At 35.4% G+C, this 27,082-nt stretch overlaps 1 protein-coding gene across 1 annotated transcript in view; it reads left to right on the top strand.

The window, feature by feature from the left end:
• The window catches only part of PTBP2 (polypyrimidine tract binding protein 2), an 84,610-nt gene that overhangs the window by 7,827 nt on the left and 49,701 nt on the right, over positions 1–27,082 (top strand). Inside the window, exon 3 of the mRNA XM_052636691.1 lies at positions 17,359–17,434. Coding sequence (XP_052492651.1) covers positions 17,359–17,434 — 76 coding nt within the window. The remainder of the gene's footprint in view (positions 1–17,358; positions 17,435–27,082) is intronic.

The following is a 27,082-nucleotide window of genomic DNA, read 5'->3' as shown; positions in this document are numbered from 1 at the left end:
TTCTCAAGCCAGTAAGCTGGGACTATCATGGCCTATCCCGTGGTCCATCATTGTCTAATGTCCAGTGGTCTTGAAAAACAGTGTTGTATATATTATGTGTGACTTTTTTGTTTTCCTAAGTAGGGCAGAGATTGGTGCATTGTTACACCTTCTTGGCCAGAAGTAGAAGTTCACTTAAAAATTTTACTTAACGTGGTCTCTGCAGTTATAGTTTTGTCGTCTTTGTTACATGGGTGCATCACAGTGCAGTTGCTTTACACATCACAGTTTAGTTCCACATCGACTAATATTTTGATTTAATTATTTTTGCAGTTAACAAGTGAGCATATTAAAAGTAAAAATACTGTGTCAAATTAAATTACAGCTGAAGAGTTTATTAAAACCACAATGCCAAGAGGATTCTTACTCATCTCTTTTCCTCAATTGTGTATGAGAGTGCTTGTTTTTCTGCACCCTTACCGATTCTGAGTTTTAAAGAAAATTTAGAATATTAGCTAATTTTAGGGTAAAAAAATCTTTGTAGTTTATATTTTGAAATAGCTGAGATTTTAAAACTTTGGCTTTCTGTTTCTCTGAACTGCTTCTTTGAATATATGATCTATTTTAATGATTATCTTGTTTGTCCAACTCTATATAAAAAGATAATTGATTCATATGCATTATAGGTACTTTTTCCTACAGTTTTGTTCCTTTTTTGATACAGTTTTGGGCATTTAGATATTGTTGCCCACCAGGCTCCCTGGTCCATGGGGTTCTCCAGGCAAGAATACTGGAGTGGGTAGTCATTCCCTTCTCTGGGGGATTCTCACAACCCAGGAATCAAATCCGTGTCTCCTGCATTGCAGGCAGATTCTTTACCATCTGAGCCACCAGGGAAGCCCATTTGAATTATTAAGTAGTATAATTCAGCTTTTTTTTTCTGTTTGATACTTAAACATTTTAAACTTAAGTTTCTTTAGAATTGAGATTACAAACTTTGAATATTAAATGTGATTGTACATAAAAAGTATTTTCCATGAACTAAGTCCTTTATTAATGTTAACCAATTTATACTACATATAGAATATCCAGTTTTTGTAGCTCTGGGGTATGTTGAAATCTTATTTTTCGTTATCCCTATGAATGTTTTCATTGATTTTAGTTCAGTTAGTTCAGTCCCTCAGTTGTGTTCAACTCTTTGCGACCCCCACGGACTGCAGCACACCAGGCCTCCCTGTCCATCACCAACTCTTGGAGTTTACTCAAACTCATGTCTATTGAGTTGGTGATTCCACCTAACCATCTCATCCTCTGCCTAGCCCTTCTCCTCCCACCTTCAGTCTTTCCCAGCATCAAGGTCTTTTCAGATGAGTCAGCTCTTCTCATCAGGTGGCTAAAGTATTGGAGTTTCAGCTGTAGCATCAATCCTTCCAATGAACATCCAGGACTGATCTCCTTTAGGATGGACTGGTTGGATCTCCTTGCAGTCCAAGGGACTCTCAAGAGTCTTCTCCACCACCACAGTTCAAAAGTATCAATTCTTTGGCACTTAGCTTTCTTTATAGACCCCTTTTTATTTGGTTAGGTCAGTGAGACTGCGAAACAGAAAGGAAATTGGTAGATTTTAATACAAAGTTCATTGCATTTCTTTAAAAAAAAATTTAAATTCTTTGTAATTTGTTTCAGAGGTTTATTTCTATACTCTTAACCATTTTGCCTCTGTGAAATTCTTGCAGAATGATGGACCCAAGTAGTTAGCTTTTTTTAGGTTAAATTTCGCTAGAATTTTGAAAGCACCAGTTGTAAACTGCTGAATGCAAAGACAGTTTAAGTTGTAATATGGGTATTTCATTCAGCATCATTGGCTTTCCTAGATAATTGCAATAAAATAGTACTAAACATAACCTTTTTAATAGTAGTTGAATATAACTGATTGATGACCAGTATTTTAACCAAAAACTGTTATTCGGGTTTTTAGGTTTTGAGTTTTCTTAAAATGTTACATAATTCTTGCTAGGGTATTTATATTAGAATTTCAAATTAAAGACATTTATAGTGTGTCTACTAAATGACAGCACTATGTTAAAAACTGGTGATTCAGAGACACTAAGAATAGAATATATGTGTCTTGAGGGCAGAGACCTTACTTGTTTTGTTGATTTTCCATCATTGGTGGTACATATTACATAGTACATGCTCAGTATACTTAGTGACTCTTGAAAGGTCTCTGGCTTCAATATGCTCATGATCTCATGAGCTACTTATCAGTAAAAGGTCAATGCCAATTTTATTGCTTAACCTTCTTCCTTTTCCCTGGAGATCCAAAAGAGCTATATCTTCTAGGACCTCATCTAGTTAAAGACATAAATATACTAATACAAGGTTTACTAAAATGCCCTAAGGCTACAGCAGGGAACATTAATTGGTAGAATCAGAGTAGATTTCATGAAATTAGTGGATTGTGACCAGTGCATGTAAATGTTTGGGAGCAGAACTGAGCAATATATGTTGAGGGAAAGACATGTCTAAAGTTGTGCCAGTAGGCTGGCACAGATTCATAACCACTGAACAATCAGCTGAATCATTTGAATTTTACTGCAGCGTTTGTATGTGGGAGGGAGAGGAAATACAGGATGTCAGATAGGTAGGCAGGAAGATTGTACTTCATGTGGTAAGCAGTATTCCATATACCTGTTCAGTTCAGTTCGTTTGCTCAGTCGTGTCCAGCTCTTTGCGACCCCATGGACTGCAGCACACCAGGTTTCCCTGTCCATCGCCAACTCCGGGAGTCTACTCAAACTCATGTCCATTGAGTCAGTGTTGCCATCCAACCATCTCATCCCCTGTTGTCCCCTTCTTCTATCTTCAATCTTTCCCAGCATCAGGGTCTTTTCAAATGAGTCAGCTCTTCTCATCAGGTAGCCAAAGTATTGGAGTTTCAGCTTCAACATCAGTACTTCCAATGAACACTGTGGACTGATTTCCTTTAGGATGGACTGGTTGGATATCCTTGCAGTCCAAGGGACTCTCAAGAGTCTTCTCCAGCACCACAGTTCAAAAGCATCAATTCTTCAGTGCTCAGCTTTCTTTATAGTCCAACTCTCACATCCGTACATGACTACTGGCAAAACCATGTACCTGTAAGCTTCCATATATGAAAGTAGCTCATTATTCTATTTTTAGAATGTCTCGGCTGAGCTGCAAAGTCCTTAGCTTTGGTATTATATGGAGCAATATGATTTAGAATCATGAGCTTCTGTAGTTAACTGTTCAGATATCTTACTTGGTTGATTTGTGTTGCTAAATTGAAAGCTAAATACCTTTCCTAATTTAGGTTTAGCTATTCATGAAGGGCTAAGGTGGCTAGGTAATTTTTTTACTTGAAAAGTAATAAAATATAACAAAAAAATTATGGAAGAAATGCATTTTTGAGAAATGATTCTTGTTATAGCTATTGTGAATTTTGAACATAGAAAAAAGACATAGTAGTATCATAAACTGTTATTTATTTGTCACTCAGTCCAAACAATCATCAACAAACAACCCATTGCTAAAATTTAGGCTATTCACACTCTACTTTTCTCCTCTTGTTATTTTGAGAAAAATTCCGGGTATTTGTTTTCATTCGTAAATGCTTTGTTGTGTCTCTTTTAAAGATTCTCTCTCTCTCTCTCTACCCCCAACCCCCCCCTTTCTAATTTAAAGAAATACAACCACAGTGCACTCCCTCCCAAAAGAAAAAAAAAAAAAAAAAGCAGCAATTGCTTAATGTTCTCAAGTGCCAAATTTGTGTTAAGATTTCTCTTTGTCTTGTAAAAGTTGTAGTATGTTTACTGGCTTTATTTTTAGTGGTACAGAAGGTTCAGAATCAAATGAGATCAACACATTCAATAAATAAATTTCTTTCAATCTGCAAATTATCCTTTTATCCTTGTGAGGCTTTTATAATTACATTTTATTTTTGAAGAAAACTGGTTGTTGGTCATACAGAGTTATCCATAGTCTGCATCTACTGATTGTATTCTGATGTTACAATTATTATGTTTTCCATATGTGTCAGTTGGTGGATGGATCTAGAGGCCATCAAGTTCTCTTGATTTTTAGTAATATTTTGTAAGTGGTGGAATATTTTTCCATTAATAGATACATGATAGCTGATTTTTTTTTTTTTGCATACGTCTGTATAATACTTTTTTCAAGAACATTCATTTAAATAACTTCGTTAAACCTGTTTATGCTCAGCATAGTCTTCTCGATAAATATCTATTCATCAGTATTAAAGGATATATAAAAGTCCAAATAAAATTTTTATAATAAAGATGCAATATTAAAATATAATATAGGTTGGAATTATTGGTGATGAAAAAGAAATGTTTTGTCAGTGTAGGTCTTGTCAAATTAAAAACACATGATTTAGAATTAACCGACCAGTTAACACTGAACAAGGTAACCTTTGAGTTTCAGTTTTACAACGTTTAAAATGGGTTTAACGGGACCTATTTCAAAAGTTGTCTTGATTGGACAATATGTAAAAGAATTAGCACAGAATGATACATAACTACTCAAATGATGGTGATGCTTTTTATTATAGTTCTTTAATCTGTAAGTGAGCGAGTGAGTGAAGTCGCTCAGTCGTGTCCAACTCTTTGAGACCCCATGGACTGTAGCCTACCAGGCTCCTCCGTCCATGGGATTTTCCAGGCAAGAATACTGGAATGGATTGCCATTTCCTTCTCCAGAAGATCTTCCCGACCCAGGGATTGAACCCATTGTCTCCTGCATTGTAGGCAGACGCTTTACTGTCTGAGCCAGTGGGGAGGTCCTATAAATCTGTAAATCCTAAGAAGGAGCACTTTACTAGAAGTCACCTTCAAAGTTTTCATTTATTTTCTTGGAGTTTTATATGTTGATTTAAGGAGCTTTTCCTTTTATTGATTCTTAGCAGTTTTTATGTATTGTGGGCACTAAAGCTTTGTTGTACAAGGTACAGATAAACTTCCTGTCTGTAGCTATTTTTTAAAAAATTGATGGTTAGATTTGGAAATACCAACATTAAATTTGTTTCAGCTTTAAGAAATTTGTTTTAAATTGGTCTTTTATATAGTCTTCCAGATTTTATTTTAAATGTTAAAAAATATTTATTTTCAGTCTACTTGAAATTTAATTTTGGTGTGTTATAATGGTTATATGATTTTTTTTCCTTTATGGCTAACAAATTTGCTACAAACTTGATTGATTCATGTTTTTCCTACTAATCTGCAGTATTAGTTGTCGTGTTTCCATATGTGTGAGAAACTTCCCTGGGCTATCTCTTCTGTTTCATTGTTTGTGACTATCCTGTTGCTATCAATACATGTCTTAATTTAATGTAACATCATGATAAGTCTTGGAATTTTGGTGAGTAAATTTCACAACTTTTCTTAAAAACTGTCCTTGGCATTTTTTTTTCATTTAATATATATATTTATATATATGTGTGTGTGTATACAAGATAAGATGGCTGGGTTCCATGAAGACTTTTGATTTTTGATTATAGTTGTACTAAATTTATAAATTAATTGGAGAGCATATTTCTTCTCCAAGATATTTTCTTTATTTGTGAAAGACATGCTTAATGCAGAAACTTAATGCTTTAGGCAAAAAGGAAAATAAGTCACTGGCAATTTTACCAAAGCGAATGCATTGTACTTCCCATCATTTGTCCTACATGTTGCAAGGATTTTAAACAGCCTATGTGTAAGGCATGAGGAAAGAGAGAGCCTTTTTTTTGACAAATAGTTTGATTTCTTCCAAAGTTATTTTTCAGATTTATTTCTTTTTAATTGGAGGATAATTGCCTCTCAATATAGTGTTGGCTTCTGCATACAACAACATGAATCAGCCATAGGTATACATATGTCCCCTCACTCTTGATCCATGCTCCCACCTCTCATCAAAGTTTACTGATCTATTCAGTTATTCAGTACTTTGCTATTCTCAGAATTTTATAGCATTTTTTATTTCTCCCCTTTTCTATTTTTGTTAAAAGCACATATTCATATTTTATCCTTTATTTTTCTTGTCAGAGGCCTTATTTTTACTGGTTTTTTCCGAAGTACCAGCTTCTGTAATTTTTTTGTTTCATATTTCACTAATTTCTGTTTTTATCTCCTTCTACCCAGCTAGATTTTATTATTTTTTGTCACTTTACATGCTGAACATGTTTATTTTCTTATTTAAAAATGCATTTAAGATTAAGAAAAATCAGTTGATACGTTTGGCAGTAAGCTTTGATTTGTAGAGTTCTCTTTTTCCTTTTTTTTTTTTGAGATTGTGATATAATTGACATATAACATTGTATTATTTTCAGGTATACAACATGATTTGATGTATGTATAAATTGTGAAACAATTACCAGAATAAGTTTAGTTAACATCCATTGTCACACATAGTTAAATTTTTTTCCTTGTGCTGAGAACTTTTAAGATTTACTTTAGGCAACTTTCAAATATTGTTAACTATATTAGCATGTGTTACATGGTCAGGGCTAATTTATGGGCTTCCTTGGTAGCTCAGCTGGTAAACAATCCGCCTGCAATGAGGGAGACCTGGGTTTGTTCCCTTGCTTGGCAAGATCCCCTGGATGAGGGAATAGCTACCCAATCCAGTATTCTGGCCTGGGAAATTCCATGGACAGAGGGATCTGGCAGGCTACAGTCCATGGGGTCGCAAAGAGTTGGACACTACTGAGTGACTTCCACTTTCACTTTTTTACTTTATGTCAGAATTCCAAGTTTGTACCTTTTGGCCACCATCTTTACTGCCTCCCCCCACCTCCTACTGCCCCAGACTGTGCTTCTGGAATTCAGTGTTTTGGGTTTTTGTTTTTTAAGAGTTTACAGGTAAATGAGATCATACAGTGTTTGTCTCTCTCTCTCTCTCTGACTTATTTCACTTAGCCCTATTACCTCATTTGCATGTTGTTGCAAATGGTGAATTCTTCTGTTTATGGCTGTTATGAATGTGTAGATTAACCACATTTCCTTCATCCATTGATGGAGACCTAAGTTGTTTCCCTGTCTTGACTGTTGTAGATAGTGCTACAGTGAACATGGGGGTGCTAATGTCTAGATAGTGATTTTATTTCCTTTAGATAAATATCCAGAAATGGGATTACTGGATCATGCAGTTATACTTTGTAAAATTTTTTGAGAAACTTGCATAGTGTTTTCCTTAGTGGGTACATCAGTTTACATTCCCATCATCATTGTGCAAGTGTTCCATTTCTCCAAATCCCTGCCAATGCTTGTTACTTCTTTTCGATAGCATCTATCCCCCTAACAGGTGTGAGGTGATACTTTATTGTAATTTTGATTGGCATTTCACTGATTGATGATTGAGTGCCTTTTCGTGTACCTATTGGTCATTTGTATGTCAGTTTATGTCCTCTGCCCATTCTTTAATCATACTGTTTATTTTTTCTGAGTTCTATGAGTTGCTTATATATTTTTGATATTAACATTTCATGTATGATATGCACATTTTTCCTTCCATCCATCTTGTTGATGGTTTTCTTCACCCTACAAAAGCTAAAGTTTGACATAGTCTAATTACTTTTGCTTTTGTTGCCTTTGCTTTTGGTGTCAAATCCAAAAAGTCACTGCTAAGATTGATTTCAAGGAGCTTACTACTTACGTTTTCTTCTGGGAGTTTTATCGTTTCAGCCATTATGTTCAAATTTTTAATACATTTTGAGTTAATTTTTATGTGTGGTGAAAGATGGTGGTCCAGTTTCTTTCTTCTGCGTGAGATTGTCCAGGTTTCTCAGCATCATTTTAGAGAGACTGTTTTTCTCCACTGTGTATGTTGGCTCCTTCTGTTTAAACTGATTGACCATGGATTATTTCTGAACTCGGTACAATTAATCTATAATAGTCTGCTTTTATGCCCATATTATACTGTTTTGAGTTACTCTTTATATTATAGTTTAAGACCAAGAGGTTTGCTGCCTCCCCTTTTGTTCTTTCTCAACATTGCTTTGGTTCCTAAGGATTTTTTGTTGTTTCATACAGACTTTAGGATATTTTCTATTTTATGAAAAATGTCATTGGAGTTTTGATGATTGCATTGAATCTGTAGATTGCTCTGAGTAGTATGGGAATTTTAACAGTAAAGTTCCAATCCATGAGCATCCATGAGCACAAATGGAAATCTTTCCGTTTGCATCTTCTTCAGTTTCTTCCATCAGTGTCTTTTACCTTTTTCACTTTTTTAAGCTTTGTGAAAGCTTCAAAAATGTACAAAAGTGGGGTGAGTGGTATAATAGTACACTTCTTTTGCCTTCCTTTGGAAGAATATTAAAGCAAATCTTAGCGATAATTTTATGTCATTCCTCTTGAACATATTTTTATATTTAATAAAATTTTAAAGAATTTTTTTGTTGTATTGAAAAGCAGAGACATTACTTTGCCAACAAAGGTCCGTCTCAAGGCTGTGGTTTTTCCAGTGGTCATGTATGGATGTGAGAGTTGAACTGTGAAGAAAGCTGAGCACAGAAGAATTGATGCTTTTGAACTGTGGTGTTGGAGAAGAGTCTTGAGAGTCCCTTGGACTGCAAGGAGATCCAACCAGTCCATTCTGAAGGAGATCAGCCCTGGGATTTCTTTGGAAGGAATGATGCTAAAGCTGAAACTCCAGTACTTTGGCCACCTCATGTGAAGAGTTGAGTCATTGGAAAAGACTCTGATGCTGGGAGGGATTGGGGGCAGGAGGAGAAGGGGACGACAGAGGATGAGATGGCTGGATGGCATCACCGACTCGATGGACGTGGGTTTGGGTGAACTCCAGGAGTTGGTGATGGACAGGGAGGCCTGGCATGCTGCGATTCATGGGGTCGCAAATAGTCGGACACTACTGAGCGACTGAACTAAGTGTAATTGACATACTGTATTTAGGAGCACAACATAATGATTCAACATATATACACATTACAGATTGGTCACTGTAAGTCTAGTAACCATTTGTGACCATATAAAATTATTACAATATTATTATTACATTTCCCATGCTGTGCATACATCCCAGTAACTGACTTATAACTGGAAGTTTGTATCACTTAATTACCTTCACTTATTTTGCCCATCCCACCCCACCACTAAAATAATTTTTGTTAACTTCTTTTTGGTTGTGCTGGGTTTTCGTTGCTAACTTAGGCTTTCTCTAGTTGCGGTGCGCAGGCTTCTCATTGTGGTGACTTCTCTTGTTGTGGAGCAGGGACTCTATAAGAGTGTGGGCTGAGTTGTTCTGGTGCATAAACTCAGTTGCTCTTCTGCATGTGGGATCTTCCCGGACCAGGGATCAAATCCATGTGCCCTGCATTAGCAGGTGGAGTCTTATCCACTGTACAACTAGGAAAGTCCCTAAAATAATTTCTTAATGCCATGTAATCTCCAACAGTAGTAATCAGAATTTCCTGATCACTTTAAAGAAATCTTGTATATTTTCTTTTTAAATCAGGGATCAAGGAAAGTCAGCTTACTGATTTGGTATTTTTAGGTCTGTATCCCTGCCAGAGGGCATGACAACCCACTCCAGTATTCTTGCTTGGAGAATCCCCATGGACAGAGGAGCCTGGCGGGCTACAGTCCATAGGGTGGAAAAGAGTCAGACACAACTGAAGCGACATAGCGTGCATATAAGCAAGTCTATTAATAGGACAGTTGTGTTTTTTTTTCTTTTCTCCCTTCCCCTTTCTTGATTTTCTATTAGAGAAACTGGGTCATCTATTCCGTACAATTTTTTGAAAATTATGCTTTTTTGACTTTACCTCTATGTTGTCATTTTTTCTGTTTCTCATATCCTTTATCTCTTGTGTACTTGTAGTTAGGTAATAAGACTTGATCAGATTCAGGTTTAATTTTCAGCAAGAATAGTTTGTAAATGTACTGTGTAGTTTCTAATGTATCACCCTAGAAGGAGCATGTCTAGTTATCTTTTTGTGATGTTGACATTTGCCAGTAGGTTCAGGTGTTCTCTGCTTGATGCATCCAGTATAGAGTGCTCCATCATCTTTCTGTACTAGTAAGTTTTAGTAGCTAATAATTGCATCATTCCACTGGGTATTGCAAAAGTGGTGATACTCTTTTCCTGCATATGTTACTTAGTATTTTTCTATTCAGAAGAACTTTTCCTCTCAAATATTTGGTTATACCAAAACACCTTTATTAAAAGAAAAACAGGAGAGATTTTTGCTAAAAATTTTCCTTATGAGCTGCTAACTCTAGCCTAAACTCCAATGTAACGTGAATTTTTTATTGTTGATCAAAGTGTTATTGTGAAAGCAAAGATTTTTACATTTAGTCTTACTACAGTGATCATTTCTTTAAAAATGTTTAAATTTTCTCATCTTGGGCCATCAGCAGCTCATAATATCACTAATTTTGCTACTTACCTAAAGTATTATTTTTTTCTCCAAAATTTTAGTTAGCTGGAAATCATGGGTCCTTTAGTGGGACCTGGTCCTTAGACAATAATAATATGGATGCAAAGGTGCCAGTGTCTTTTAGGTTTGTTATTGTTTCCAAATTTTTTCACTTGACAAAGCTAATAAAATAAGACATACATATTTGTGTTCATTTCCAATTCGTAAATAATTTTACTATTTTTCCCTTTCCAATTTTTTTGTTGGTATCTCTTCTAGGTTGAAAATGCTTGCTAATGTTAACATAATTGCATATATATTTCTTTAAAAAGCAACATCAGTGTTAACATTGTAGTATATTTTTTGCAATATAATATAATTTTAAGATTTGTTTTGCAGTTATTTTTGTCCTCAGTGTATTTCATGAAAAATGTATAGTATTGGGTTTGCCCACAGGTTTGTTTGTTTTTTTCCATAAGATGACTCTAGTATTGCTTAGTTATCTTTGTATTAACTTCAGTTGAAACAATTTTGTTAGTGTTTTTTTTTTAACTTTGTTCACTTGAAACAATTTTGTTAGATTGTATTGTGACAGCTATCATATCAGCATGCATTTAAAAAAAAAACTTATTAAACTTGGTGAATTTTTGTGCAGCCATTTTACAATTGAGGATGGAGGGGAAAGCATTTTCAGCATATTTATTATTTCGAGAAAGGTAAAGTGCAACTGAAACACAAAAAAGGACTTGTGTAGTATATGGAGAAGGTGCTGTGACTGGTCAAACGCGTCAGAAGTGGTTAATCGAAGTTTTCATGCTGGAGATTTTTTGCTGGATGATTCTTCAAGGTGGGGTGGACCAATTGAAGTCCATAGTGATCAAATTGAGACATTCATTGAGAACAGTTGATGTTACACTATGTGGGAGATAGCTGACATACTCAAAATAGTCACATCAAGCCTTGAAAATCGTTGGCACCAGCTTGGTTATGTTAATTGTTTTGATGTCTGGGTTCCACATAAGTGAAAAAAACCTTCTCGATGCTGTTCTCTACTTGAACATAGCAAAAATGTTCTGTTTTTAAAACAAACTGTGACAAGCAGTGAAAAGTGGATATTGTACAATCAGGTGGAATGGAAGAGATTGTGGGACAAGAGAGTTGAAGTACCACCAGCCAAACACCAGTCTTCATCCAAAGAAAGTGATGTTGTGTATATGGTGGGATTGGAAAGCAGTTCTCTAATAAGAGCTCCCTCTGGGGAACCACATAATTAATTTTAATAAATATTGTTACCAATTAGACCAACTGAAAGCAGCACCCAATAAAAAGTGTATGGATTTATTCAACAGAAAATGCATAATCTTCTATCAGGATAATGCGATACCGCATGTTTATTTGATGACCAGGCCAAAAAAAAAAAAAACACAACTATTAGAACTTATCTGGGAAGTTCTGATTCATCAGCTGTATTCACCAGATATTGCACCTTTGCATTTCCATTTATTTTGGTCTTCACAATATTCACTTAATGGAAAAGATTTCAATTCCCTAGAAGACTGTAAAAAGCACCTGAAATAGTTCTTTACTCAAAAAAAGTTTTTAGATGATAGAATTATGAAGAAAAATGGCAGAAAGTAGTGGAACAAAATAGTGAATGTGTTGTTCAGTAAAGTTCTTGGTAAAAATGAAAAACATGTCTTTTATTTTTATTTAAAAACAAATTTTTTGGTTAGCCCAATTCAATTACAGGATTTTAAAGTTTATTGAGAGAATTTTGTGTGTGGTTCTACCATCACCCTAATAGTTAGATTTGTTTGTTACGTTTTGATTTTCATTTTTAGGGAATAGTTTTTCACTTTGAATAAATTTTCCAGAGTTGCAAAACAAGGTACATTCGTAGATGTCTTCTACTCCTGTTCATTCTACTTTGCTTATTCTATCCCCTTACAAAGGGTTCCTACTTTCATTAATTTTTGGTTTTTTCTTTTATTTAATAGAAGCAAATGTGAGTTTTTTCTTCATGCTCCCTCCTAGCGTCTTAGAGAAAAGATAGCACAGAATACACAGGGTTTAATATCTTGACTTTTTAACGTAATGATAAACATGCCCTGGAAGGTAAATATGCTCTGGAAATCACTCAATGGCTAAATATGGAAAATCTTCTCATTTCTTTATACTGCTGGTTAGAAATGCAGGTTCCTCAGTTCTCCGTAGCCTGCCCAGCATATTGAAATGCTTGGGATTTTGCCAGTCTGAGAAGTGAGATGGCATATAAGTCTAGTATTGATTTTTCTTTTTTTTTTTTACTGTGAGCAAGATTAAGGGTAATTTTCATTTCATGTACTGAAAACTAATCTCTTGCTACTTATTTTATCAGTAACTTGTCTTTTAAAGTTTTTTATTACTCTGTGAAGTTTAGAGTCATTTTTTGGCTCAAATTTTTAGAAACTGTTTCAAAATCTTATCTGAATAAACTACAACAATTAGATTTTGTTCTGTTTTTCTTTTCTCTTATTTTCATTAAAAAATCATGTTTGATCAAATATTACAATCTGTACAATTTCTTATTTTTGAAACTTATTAAGGTATTCATTACATAGTATGTGATCCACTTTTGTGACTTACACTCATAGATAAAAAGATATTTTCTTCTGAAAAATTTTAAAGTCTTATCTATTCTGTTTATTCTGTTTGTCTCTAATTCATCAAAAAAAAGTTACTACACTATATTAGGTGGGGATCCAATTTTATTTCTTTTTGCTCATATAGAGCTAGCTAACTGAAATATGCAGTGTCTTTTTTCTATTTTTCACATTACAGGGGTATGTATATGTTAGTACTGTGCTGCTGCTAAGTCACTTCAGTCGTGTCCGACTCTGTGTGACCCCATAGACGGCAGCCCACCAGGCTCCCCCGTCCCTGGGATTCTCCAGGCAAGAACACTGGAGTGGGTTGCCATTTCCTTCTCCAGTGCATAAACATGAAAAGTGGAAGAGAAGTCGCTCAGTCGTGTCCGACCCTTAGCAACACCATGGACTGCAGCCTGCCAGGCTCCCCCATCCGTGGGATTTTCCAGGCAAGAGTGCTGGAGTGGGGTGCCAACAAAATGCAAATGCAGAATATAGTGGCATAAATAGCCTAGAAGTTTATTTTTCTTAAAAGTCCTGCAACTGTAAGAAAATGGTATCATTATGCTCCATGAGGTTATTCACTGAGCTAAGTTGTTTTCATCTGGTTGCTTCAGTTTTTTCCCTGAGCTTTTATTCTTATGTGCATGGATTAATGAGGTAAAATTAGCTATCTTTTTTTGTTTTGTCTCTTTTGTTGTTTTCAAAAAATCAAAAGCTTGATTTTATTGATCCTTTTTGGTGTGTCATTGTTAAATTTATTTTGTATGTTTATTGATTGTGTGAGTTTGTGCTCTCATGGTGTTTAGCAAGTAGATTCCTCTCTCCATGGAATCTTCCAAGTGAGAAATACTGGAGTGGGTTGCCATTTCCTTCTCCAGGGGATCTTCCCAACCCAGGGATTGAACCTGCATCTCTTACATCTCCTATATTGGCAGGTGGATTCTTTACCACTTGCATCACCTGGGAAGTCCATATTCATGTATAGAAATACTCGGTATAGTCAGGATGTCAGTTCTTCCCAAAATGATCTATAGAGTCAATCCCAGTCAAAATTTCTGCAAGTTATTATATGGGTATCAACAAATTGATTGTGAAGTTTATATGGAGAAGCAAAAACCCCAGAATAGCCAACACAGTATTGAAGGAGAATAACAAAGTTGGAGGACTGATACTACTCAACTTCAAGATTTAATATGAAGCTACAGTGATCAAGAGAGCTTCCCTGGTGGCTCAGATGGTAAAGCGTCTGCCTGCAGTGCGGGAGACCCGGGTTCGATCCCTGGGTTGGGAAGATCTCCTGGAGAAGGAAATGGCAACCCACTCCAGTATTCTTGCCTGGAGAATCCCACGGATGGAGAAGCATGGTAGGCTAGTCCATGGGGTCGCAAAGAGTCGGACACAACTGAGTGACTTCACTTCACTTCACTTCACAGTGATCAAGGCAGCCTTGTTTTCGTGAAAGAATAGACAAGCTGATCAGTGAAACAGAATAGAGAGCCCAGCATAGAGCCCCCTATAAATATAGTCAAACCTATTTTTGACAAAGAGGCAAAGGCAAAACAGTGGAGCAAAGATAGTCTTTCTGACAAGTGCTAGTGAAACAACTGAAATCCATGTGCAAAAGAATGAATTGAGACAGACGTTAAACTTTTCACAAAAATTCACCAAGGTGGATCATAGACCTAAATGTAAAATGCTAAACTATAAAACTCTTAGAAAATAATGTGGGAGAAAAATCTCGATAACTTAGGTACAAAGGTATCTCTTCAGGTACAACACCAAAGACATAACCTAAGAAAGAAATAATTGATTAGCTGGACTTGATTAAAATCAGTAATTTTTTCTCTGTGAAAGATAACTAGAAGAGAAGCCACAGACTTGAAGAAAATACTGGCAAATAATACACGGGGCAAAGGGCTATTATCTAAAATACCCAGAACTTTCAAACTCAGCAGTAAGAAAGCAACCTGATTAGAAAGTGGACCAAACACCTCACCAAAGAAGATATACAGATGGCAGATACACATGTGAAAAGATGCTCCGCATCATATGTCATTAAGTAAATGCAAACGGAAATAACAGTGAGGTACTGCTACACTATCAGAATAGCCAAAATCTGAAACCCTGGCACCCATAAAGGCCGGGGAGGATATGGAGTGTCAGGAAATCTCATAGCTTCCTGTTGGGAATGCAGAATTATATAGCCACTTTGGAAAACAAATAAGCTGTTTTTACAGAGCTGAACATACTTGTACTATATGATCCAGCAACTCCTTGCTTTTTATTCAGAGATGTTGAAAAGTTACATATACGGAGAAACCTGCACATGGATCTTAACAGCAGCTTTATTCATAATTGCCAAAACATGAAGACAATCAAGATGTCCTTCAGTAGGTGAATGGATTAGTAAACTGTGGTACATAACAATGTAGTACTTATCAGCAGTAAAACAAAATGAATTTTCAAGCGATGAAAAGGCATGGGGGGTACCTGGTAGCATAACGCAGATTACTAAATGGAAGAAGCCAATTAACAGTGCTTCATACTGTAAGATTCCACCTGTATTCTGAAAAAGGCAAAACTATGGAGACAACAAAATTAAGGGGTTGGAAGGAGTCTGGATGAATAATAGCCAGAACACAGAGGATGTTGGGAGTAGTGAAAATAATGTTTAAAAAAAAAGTTAAAAGATGGATATATGTCACTACACATTTGTCCAAACACATTGAATGTACAGTATTAAACCTTAATTTATTAAACTGGACTTTGGGTAGATATGATACATTAATAATCTTTGGTAATAAATGTACCAGTCTGGTGGAGGATGCTGATAATGGAGGAGGCTATGCGTGTGTAGTGGCAGGGTGTATATGAGAAATCTGTCCCTTCTTCTCAATTTTATTCTAAATCTAACAGTGTTCTAAAAAAATTAAAAAGAAAACAAACTAGGAAACATTTTTGTTGTTGATAGTTAACCAGTAATGTTTATTAGCAGTTCTTAAACTTTAGCATTCATTAGAAGCACCTGGAGGCCTTGTTAATGAACTCAGGTTGTTGGATCCTGTCTCCATTGTTTTCTTCAGTAGGTCTAGGACAGATCTGAGAACATAGTTCACTAAGGAAATTTCCAGGTTTTTAATGTTGCTCTAGGGACCACAATTTAAAGATCTCTTAAGTATCTAATTCTGTATGTCATGTCCTTATAAAACATTGCCGTGCTGTATCTTCCATACCTTGACTAAAAAATTAAAGATGATGTAAATGTGGCATTAATGTGACTTGATACTGTGTTTTTATTTTTCTTCTTGTATTTCTCTGAGCTTGAAGTTAATAAAAAGTTCGCTTTTAAAACAATGAGGGCAATGACATGAATATTTATCACTTTTATATTTGTTGTGATACAGCTTATTAAAGAATGAGTTTAATACAGATTAGCATGAAGCTTATGGTTAATTAGAATTGTTTTGGACTTTCTGAAATGCTCTGATAAATTATCTCCTTTGTATATTTTTTTTCCATTTTGGTGGTTGCATTCAGCTTTGTACTGTTTGTCTAAATCAGCTAGTATTGATTTAGTTATTTTAAATATTGCTTACCAATGTATGTAAGTATACACATACTTCAAATAGGCAAAACAGTTGATTAGCTATTTTAAAATTAGTGTGCCCATATGTACTTTTGTAAGTATGCAGATTTTAAAAGCAGCTGAAATGACATTGCTTGGTTTGAACAAACTGTGTAGTTCTAAGAACATATGAACATAATGATTCATATGATTTTTCTTAAAAGGATTTGAAGACATGATTGTCTCTTCTTATATTGGCAGAAAGAAATTTCTCATTCCATAGATTTTGCCTTTACTTACAGTGTTCTAGCCATTGAAACATATACCTGTTTAATTTCAATGATTATGAAGATGAGTTGTCCAGATCATTAGTGTGAAGTTCTCATTTTCTAAAGACCTGAGTTATCTGGATGAGTAAAGGATATGAGGTTGAAGGATTCGGAGTGTCTGTGAGAAAGTTCAACTGCTTTGGTATTTGCTTATTAAAAAAATGATGTAGTTTTCCAAAGCTTTTAATTATGAAACCTAGTCATTTTTCCAATTTATTGCCTTTTGGACTCGGGTGAATGGAAGGAAGGACCTACTGTTGGCTTTGTGAGAAAGGAACTTACGAATAGGAGAGTGGAGTTAACTTATTATTTCAGGAATTAAATTTTTTTTATTCCCAGTAGTGTAACACCTGACATTTTTCAGTGACACTATTTGAAAAGTTACAGAGAAGTGACTTTCAGATTAACATTTTTAAATTTAAAGGGTCTTATGCCAATTTGTTCTTGTTTTTATAGAGAGGATCTGACGAACTACTCTCAGGCAGTGTTCTCAGTAGTCCAAACTCTAACATGACCAGCATGGTGGTTACAGGTAAGTGTTACTCTCCTAGGTCTCATTATTTGCCATTTTGCAGGGCAGAATGTTACAAGTTTGGTGTGCTTTACCAGAATAGCCTTTATTTTTAAATGCTTTGTGTTGAAACATTTTAGAGGAAATTTTGCTGTAGTATATATGTATCAAGTGGAAAAAAAACCTGAAGTGGGTGTCTTGTGGTCAAGTAATTAATTCTGATAGATTTTTTTTTTAATGACAAATGTAACTTTTTTTTTCTTTCATTTACAAGTTTCCTCACTCTCACTTCTTTTGTACTTTCGTGTGTTTAACTTTCATGTTTGTATGTCATAAAATATTTTTACGGTAAGTATTTCTTCTCAGTCCCACAAATCCTACAGCCCCAAATACAAGATTCAGTTGCATAGTTGTCTTTTTTATGTGGTTTCAATATGTTTCTTTGCTGTAACAGTATTTTAATTTTTTGAATTGATTTCCTTTATTTACTTGAAAACGTAAGATTTGTTTAATCTTCACTGGGCATTTAAACTTTATATATTTGAAATACCTGGGGTTGTATTGTCTGTCTCTAAATATGTGGACCAATATTTAGACCTTAGATTTTTGGCCAGTGGACCAAATTTGAATCTGATGATGAATGAGTTAGTTTGCTTTATAACTGTAAATTTTATGTTACTTACCTTAACCAAGGTTTCTTTTTACTAAACTCTTTCCTGAATTACTTGTTTGAGGAATCAATTACATTGGGCAATATAAAGATTGTAAAAGAAGGAAAGCATTTTGGTTTTCTTTAGATAACCACGCCCATGTATATGTACGCCTCAGTGCACACATACAGACCCTGCAAGTTAAATAAAAATTATAATGAAGTATTCTCCAAATATAGTTATAATATTGATAAGATAAATTTTTCTTCATATTGTCATTACTGAGTTTTCCATGTCACAATTACAAAGCAAAATTACTAGGCCATGATTTTGAAAGTCAGGGTACCGTGTGCAAATAATTGAACGAACAAGCTCAGATGTCTGTGTCTCTCTGCCAGTTTCATTTTTTTAAAACTACATTTAATGATTGATAATTGAAATGAAATGGCAACCCACTCCAGTACTGTTGCCTGAAGAATCCCATGGACAGGGGAGCTTAGTGGGCTACAGTCCACGGGGTCTCAAAGAGTCGGACATGACTGAGTGACTTCACCTCACCTCAATGGAAATGTTTTAAAAACTGATTTGTAGGGCTGTGACAGACAGTTGGTAGCAGCCTTTCCTTCTTTCCATCTTCCCTCAAAATGAAAAACTATAAAATAGAGTAAAATATGTAGGACAGCTGTTGTCTGGAATTGATGAGTAAATAGTATAAGATGGTGATTCTTGAGATAAAGGAAACATGTGAAATTAAGCTCATAGTTTGGCTTTTCTGCTTTGAGGTACCCTACTGTTGTAGCACATGGAGGTAGAACCCAAGCAGAGCATGAAGGTTTCACTGTGCTGAAGAGAGTAAGATTGGTATTCAGAGCTTCTGAGACATTTGGAATTTACGGAGGAGGATCCTGAAAAAGGAACTTGTCCAAGGGTTTGGGCATACGTCAGAGGGCAGAATTTGGTGTAGGGATTTTTAAATCAGAATTTTGAATAATGACTGGACTGCATATGTGCAGGTTAACACACTCATGGTCTGTCAGGAATGACCTACTGTGGGGCTGAGAGTTAGAATGGTGATTCCATAGATTGTACAGTGCTCTGAGACATTGGAGTTGTGGGAAGTTAGAGTGCGCACGTCTTGTGGATTACCTCAAACATGCTGTTTAGGCTGCAGAATGCTCAGGCTTTCAGAGAAAGGATCACACACTAATACTAATAGTAAGTGACTGTGATAGTCCAGTCTGACAAGACGCGAAGAATTCACCAGTAATTTAATGGCCTGCCTAAATAGTATCCCCTGTGGGAGACAACATGATTCAGTCTTCCGACGATTATCTACAATATCCTACCTACATCAGATGTTACAATCATGTAAAGAAGCATTCAATAAGAATAGACCTCAAAATGACCTAAATATTGGAATTTGAAGACACAGACTAAGTATTTTTAAAGCTGTAAAAGAAAATAATGAAAGAATGAACATGGAAGATGTGTTGAGAAAGCTATAAAGAAAGCATATAGAAATGCTGTAACTGAAAAATACAATATTCACACTGTATTTGGAATGGAAAAATTCACTGATTGAGACCAACAGAAGTTTGGAGACAACTGAAGAAAGGTTAGTGAACTTGAGTACAGATTGATAGAAATTATTCAGTTTCCAGAGAGAATGAAAGTATGTCTTTGGATGATCAGGCAGCCTAACGTATGTGTCCTTGGAGTTTTCAGAGAGGGAGTAAAGAGAATGTCGCGAAATATGTATGTAATTGAAGCAGTAATAACTGAAAATGTCTAAAATCTGAAGAAAAATGCCAGGTAGGATAAGAAAAAAGAAACATTTTGTTGTTTAGTCACTAAGTCATGTCAGCCTCTTTGCGACCCCATGGACTGCATTACTCCAGGCATCCCTGTCCTTCACCATCTCCCAGAGTTTGCTCAAACTCATCTCCATTGAGTTGGTGATGCCGCCCAACCATCTCATCCTCTGTCGCCCCCTTCTTCTGCCCCCAATCTTTCCCAGCATCAGAATCTTTTCCAATCAGTAGATTCTAGACATCAGGTGACCAGCATATTGGAGCTTCAACAAAGATGGATAGTTAAAAGCTAGTAGAAATTCGGAGGACTGACTCCTGTTTTCAAGTTATTGTAAACCCTAAAGTAATCAAAACAATATCATATTAAGGTAAAGGTACATAGATGAGTAGAACAGAATAGAGAGTCCAAGAAGAAAGCCACACAATTATGGACAGCTGGTTTTTGACAGAGGTACAAAGGCAGTTCAGTAGAGGGGAAAAAATAGATTTTTCAGCAGAGAGTTGTATAACAATAGGATATCCATATGCTGCCAACAACAGCAGGAGCAGCAAACTTGTTGGATCTACGTTTTGTTGTTTAGTTGTTAATTTGACTCCAAAAGCATGGTCTGTGAGAGAACAAAATTGATCAGTTTTAAAAACTTAACATTATTCAAAATACAGTTAAGAGAATGAAAAGACAAGCCATAGAGTGGCAGACATCTTTACAAAGCATGCAGTTGATAAAGGATTTTTATCCAGAATAAAAACTAACGTGAGACAACATTGCCTATCTCTACAACAGCTAATATTTAAAAGAGTGACCATAGTAAGTGTTGAAAAGGATGTGAGGGTCCTGTAACACTCATATACTGTTGTTGGGAATGTAAAATTTAGGACTGTTTTGGAAAACAATTTGGCAGTTTCTTAAAACCGTTAAACATTTACTATATGATCCAACTTTGTTTCTTAGGTACTTAACCCAAGAAAAATGATAGCATATACTCATCACTCGTGTAAATGTTTATAGTAGCTTTATTTGTAATATCTAAAGCCTAGAACAATCCAAGGGTCCATCAATGATGAATGGATAAATAAATGACTCTTTTGGCATTGAGTTTCACACATACAGTGAAATGCTGCTCAGTGGTAAAGAACCCGCCTGCCAATACAGGAGGTGTGGGTTCCGTTCCTGGCTTGAGAAGATCCCCTGGAGAATGAAGTGGTGACCTACTCCAGTATTCTTGCTTGGGAAATCCCATGGACAGAGGAGTCTGATGGGCTACAGTCTTTGGTGTTGCAAGAGAGTCAGACCCAACTTAGCAAGTAAACAACAACAAAGCAAAGGGCATGGTGTGTGGGGGGGGAGGGTTTGTAAAGGACATAAGGAATTTCGAGATGATGGATATGTATATTCTTTTATGCTGAAGGTTTCATAGATGTAAACGTATGTCAAAACTAGTCAGACGATTGTAGCTTTATATGAAGCTTATTTTATGTGAATCATACCTCAGAAACACTGTTTAAAATGAAAAACTCATAGAGGAATTAAAATGAAATACTGTCAAATATTGCAAGAGAAGAACAACAGAACACTGGACAGTTAGAAAATTAATGGCTAGATATTAAACCCAGTCATAAATCTCTAAATGTAAATTGGCTAAACTAACATAGTCTCGTAGTAACCATTGGTTATATAAGGCTGTAGAGCATGCAGAATGTGACTGCTCTTAATTGATAAGTGAATGGGTGTGTGCTTCAGACTTAGTACTGAAAAAATAAGGATGTAAAACATCTCAAAAAATTGTAAAAGTACTGAGTATATGTTGATGTGGTGGCTCAGATTGTAAAGAATCTGCCTGCAATGCAAGAGACCCAGGTTCGACCCCTGGGTCGGCAAGATCCCCCGGAGAAGGAAGTGGCAAACCAATCCAGTGTTCTTGCCTGGAGAATTCCATGGACAGAGGAGAGAAGCCTGGTGGGCTGTATAGTCCATGGGGTTGCAAAGAGTCAAACATGACTAAGTGATTAACACTTCACTTTCACAGTAATATTTCAGATATATTGGGTTAAAATATATATTAAAGTTAATTTCACTTTCTTTAACTTCTCAGTATGGTTACTAGAAACGTCAAAGTATGTGACTTGTATATTTCTTTTGGATATTAGTGGTCTAAGAAGTTCAATTAAAAGACAAAGTCATACTGGATTAAAAAGTACTACCTAAGTACACCGTCTACTGCTGGAGTCAGGTTAAAGTACAGAGACACAGGTTGGAAAATACTTCATGCAAATAGTAAACAGAGGAACGTTTGTGTAATTGTATTGACATCAGATGAATTAGAATTCAAGACAAGGAGTATCAGTTGTATTGATGTAAAAAGACGTATTTCTTAGTGTCAAAAGGGTCAATATATTGGAAAACTTTAAGTTCCTTAATCTGTATACTAGTAATAACAGTTTCAAAGTACATTTTAAAAATGACAAAAAGCAGAGAAATCTACAATTTTAAATTTAAAACTGGGCATTTTAATATTGTTCATAGTAATCAATAAGACAAATCAATCTTAAAAAATACCTAGAAGATTTGAACAATGCTGTCGGCTCAGCTTAATTTACATTAATAAAACATGCAGTAGCTGCAGAATAACTTTTTAAGCCAATATAGGATATTCAACATAATTTTAAAATAACTTACAGTAACTTTATAGTAACTTTACAGTAACTTTAACTTAGAGTAAATTTCAAATGATAGAAAGCTGTATCTGATTATCCTGGGATTTAACTAGAAATAAAAAACAGTAAGAAATCTATAAATATTTAGAAATTTCCATAATTCTGTACAGCACATGAATCATAGGATATTTCTGATTGAGTAAAAATGAAAACACAACAACATTGTATTTTCTTGGAATACAGAAGAAAATATAGAAATATTCCCCACACCACCTCCAAGAAGTGCCTGGGGGAAAATAGTTTTGTACCTATATTAGATACTTATCTCTTATCTACCTTTGTTGGCTCTATATTAAAAAAATAATGGTTTAAAATTCCTTTCGAGAAAGAAAAAACATAAATTACTGGTAGCGGTAGTGGAAGTGGAGGTATTACTATAGACCCTATACAGTGATCTGTAGATCCTTGTTACAGGAAAGTAAGACAGTATTACAGGCATCAGTAATCCCAATAAATTCAACAAATGAAATAGAGAATTTCCTTTATAAATCTAGTTTAAAGAACTGATATTTTAGATTACCTCTCTATATATTAATAGATAGTATTATAGGCATCGGTAATGCCAGTAAATTCAACAAATGAACTAGACAGATTCCCTTACAAATCTAGTTTAAAAAACTGATATAATAGATTACCTCTTATATATTATTATAGATATAGGTTATCTTTATATCTATTATCAAAATTGAATTTTTAATTAAAGTGTTAGTCACTCAGTCATCTCTGAGTCTTTGCTTTGTGACCCCGTGGACTATAGCCTGCCAGGCTCCTCTGTCCTTGGATACTCCAGGCAAAAGAGTACTGGAGTGGGTAGCTGTTCCCTTCTCCATGGGATCTTCCCAGCCTAGGGATCAAACCTGGGTTTCCTGCATTGAAGGCAGATTCTTTACTGTCTGAGCCACCAGGGAAGCCCTGAGCTATTCTTCACAAAGATTACTCAGGCATAGGTGATTTCACTGGTCAGTGGTTTTCTCTTGAAGGTGATTTTACTCGGGTATAGGTGGTTTCACTGTTGAATTGTATGAAATGTCAAAGAAAAATAATAGCCATCTTTTAACCTTTTAGACAAAGAGAAGAATGCTCCTTAATTCACTTTATGAAGCTACTGAAATCAAAATCTAACAAAGATAATACAAGAAATACAGATTTCACACTAATACTTTTTATTTACATAATGTGGACATTCTTCACAAGATATTAGCAAAGCACATTCAGCAGTATGTAAAAGATAATTCATGATGACTAATTGAGATTTACCCCTTGATTGTATGGTTTACCAGTGGCAAATGAACTCTACATAGTCACAGTAATAGAATAACAGAGGGAAAAAAATCGTCAGGTTAATAGAAGCAGAAAAAGCATCTGACAAAAAATACAGCATTTGCTCATGATAAAAAGTTCTCAGAAAGCTAACAAGAAAAGGGAACTTCTACAAGATACACAGAGGGATCTACTGAGAACCTACAACAAATTTCATTCATGATAATGGAAGACTGAATATTTTCTTCTTAAAATTAGGAATGAAGTAAGGATGTGTCTTCCCAGACTATTTCTAGCTTTTACTTTCTTTAAGGCAAGTAAAATAAAAAGCATAAAGTTTAGAAGGGAAGCAGTAAAACTGTCTTATTCATAGTCAACATGATTTTTAAAATAGAAAGTTCAAAGGAATCCAGGTGATTTTTTAGAACAGATACAGGATACAATTCAACATACAAAGATAGTTTTTTTGTGATAGTCTTAGCAAATTTTTGGAAAATGAATGTTTTAAAAATCCATTTACAGAAACTTTAGAAAGAAAAAATATCAAAGAAGAAATTTAACAAAAAGTTGCATGTGTTATACTAAAGAGACTGAACTTTTTTAGAAAAGATTTGCACTTTAGAAAGGATGTTTGTTCTGTTTGGGTGTTTTTTTTGTTTTTTGTTTTTTAGGAGGCAGAGGCAAATTGGAGATATCAAGGTCCTTAATTTTAGAGTCTGAGAAGTAGAATATGGAGAAAATGATGTATCAAGAAATTAGAAGAATTTCTGAGTTGGGAAGTAGACTTTGATAGAAGTATTAAGAGTTGTGGCTTGGAATCACTGGGTAATGGATAGTACAGTAGTTCCATTAACAAAAGGAACAAAGTAGAGAACGTGATTTGATTTTGTTGAAAAGAAAGAACAATCTGTTAACTGTCTTTCTTTTTTTAAAGTATATTTAGAATAACAATACTTTATGACTAAAGAATGAATCAAGTCTTTTTGTCATGATGGAATAAAGTTTCTTAAAGCCTGTTTTAACATAAGAAATTTATATGCATTCAGTTTATTTTACCTTTCCTGAACAGAGGAAACATTGAGTTTTAAATTTTTGTGTTTTTCCTAACATAGATGAGGGTAGGGTCTATGTATATGCAGACAGATGCCAATTTGAATCATTAAGACCTTTGAAAACCAGTAGCTGTATTTAGCTAGAAAAATACACAGTTGTCATCCAAATGTCTCAAAAACAGACTTTACAGACAAATATTACTAGGACATTTTTATGATTGTCAGATGCAAAATAGTATTTCATTTTTATGTTTCAGCTTTTTCCATGTCTGTTCTGATTGACTTTACTATATAGAATTCTTGTTTCCAGTAGCATGTCTCAGCAGCCTTTGCCTGTCTAGACTGTGTTCCTCTACAGCTATATTTCTGTCAAAGAAAAAAAGAATTTTAGAAGTGGGGGAAGTTAATGTTATTAGAAACTTAGTCTTGGGCTTACTCAATACTATTTTGTGTTAAACTAGTTCCTTTAGAAGTTAAACATTTCAAAGACACAGCTCTAATGGATTGGAATTGGATTTTATTGGAAGGAATGTGTAATTATTTGAAAGTGGGGAGGAGGCTTGACAGTGGTAAGATAGGGCCTGTCTTGAGTCCATTTTATATAGGTATGGAAATGAGATACCTTTTTAAGTTAGGTATGTTTCTGCCAGTATAGTATCAGGATTTATTATTTCTGAAAGTATGACTTTTTGTTTCATTACATTATGTGAATCATTTTACAGATTCTGTTACATGTTACTCAGAACTGTTGGAGATGTGTCTATTTTAACTTCTATATACAGACGTTTTTGATATGATGTCATTTTATTTTATTGTAATGTTTTGAAAATATTCCAGCACATTGTTTCGGTTTGAATCTCTATGAGGGTCCTAACAACATGTCCTCCTGCATAGAGGTGATGAGAGCCTTCCTCTGATATAGTCTGCATGCTTAGTCGGTCAGTCGTCAGTCATGTCTGACTATTCGTGACCCTATGGAATGTAGCCTGCCAGGCTCCTCTGTCCTTGGGATTCTACAGTCAAGAATACCAGAGTGGGTTGCCATTTGCTCCTCCAGGGTATCCTCCTGACCCAGGGTTGAACCCACATTTCTCCTGTATTGGCTGGTGGATTCTTTACAGCTGAGCCACCTGGGAATCCCCTTTGTTGTCCAGTCACTCAGTCATGTCCAACTGTTTGCAGCATGCCAGGCTTCCCTGTCCTTCACCGACTTGCAGAGTTTGCTCAAACTCATGCCCATTGAGTTGGTGATATCATCCAAGCATCTCATCCTCTGTCATCCCCTTCTTCTTTGCCAGCATTAGGGTCTTTTCTAATAAGTTGGCTCCTCGCATCAGGAATATTCATTGGAAGGACTGATTCTGAAGCCACAGTACTGGAGCTTCAGAATCAGTCCTTCCAATGAATATTCAGGATTGATTTCCTTTAGCATTGACTGGTTTTATCTCCTTGTAGTCCAAGGGACTCCCAGGAGCCTTCTCCAACATCATAATTCAAAAGCATGAATTCTTTGGTGCCCAGCCTTCTTTATGGTCCAACTTACATCCGTACGTGACTCCTGGAAAAAATCACATCCATAGCCTTGACAATAATGACCTTTGTCAGCAAAGTAATGTCTCTCCTTTTTAATACACTAAGCTTGTCATTGCTTTCCTTCCAAGGAACAAGCATCTTTTAATTTCATTGCTCCAGGCACCACCTGCACTGATGTTGGAGCCCAAAAAGATAAAGTCTGTCACTGTTTTCATTGTTTCCCCATTTATTTGCCATGAAGTGATAGGACCGGATGCCATGATCTTTGATTTTGAATGTTGAGTTTTAAACCAGCTTTTTCACTCTTCATCAAGAGGCCCTTTTGTTCTTCCTCATTTTCTGCCATATGGGTGGTGTCATCTGCATATCTGAGGTTATTGATATTTCTCCCTGCAATCTTGATTCCAGCTTGTGCTCCATCCAGCCCAGCATTTCTCATGATGTATTCTGCATATAAGTTAAATAAACAGGGTAACAGTATACAGCATTGACATACTCCTTTGCCCAGTTTTGAACCAGTCCGTTGTTCCATGTCTGGTTCTGTTGCTTCTTGACCTGCATACAGGGTTTGCAGAGGCAGATAAAGTAGTCCGGTATTCCAGTCTCTTTAAAAATTTTCCACAGTTTGTTGTGATCCACACAGCCAAA

This window comes from Budorcas taxicolor, chromosome 3 (assembly GCF_023091745.1).
Source record: "Budorcas taxicolor isolate Tak-1 chromosome 3, Takin1.1, whole genome shotgun sequence".
NCBI classification, from domain to species: domain Eukaryota; kingdom Metazoa; phylum Chordata; class Mammalia; order Artiodactyla; family Bovidae; genus Budorcas; species Budorcas taxicolor.
This window is presented reverse-complemented; position numbering and strand designations above follow the sequence as displayed.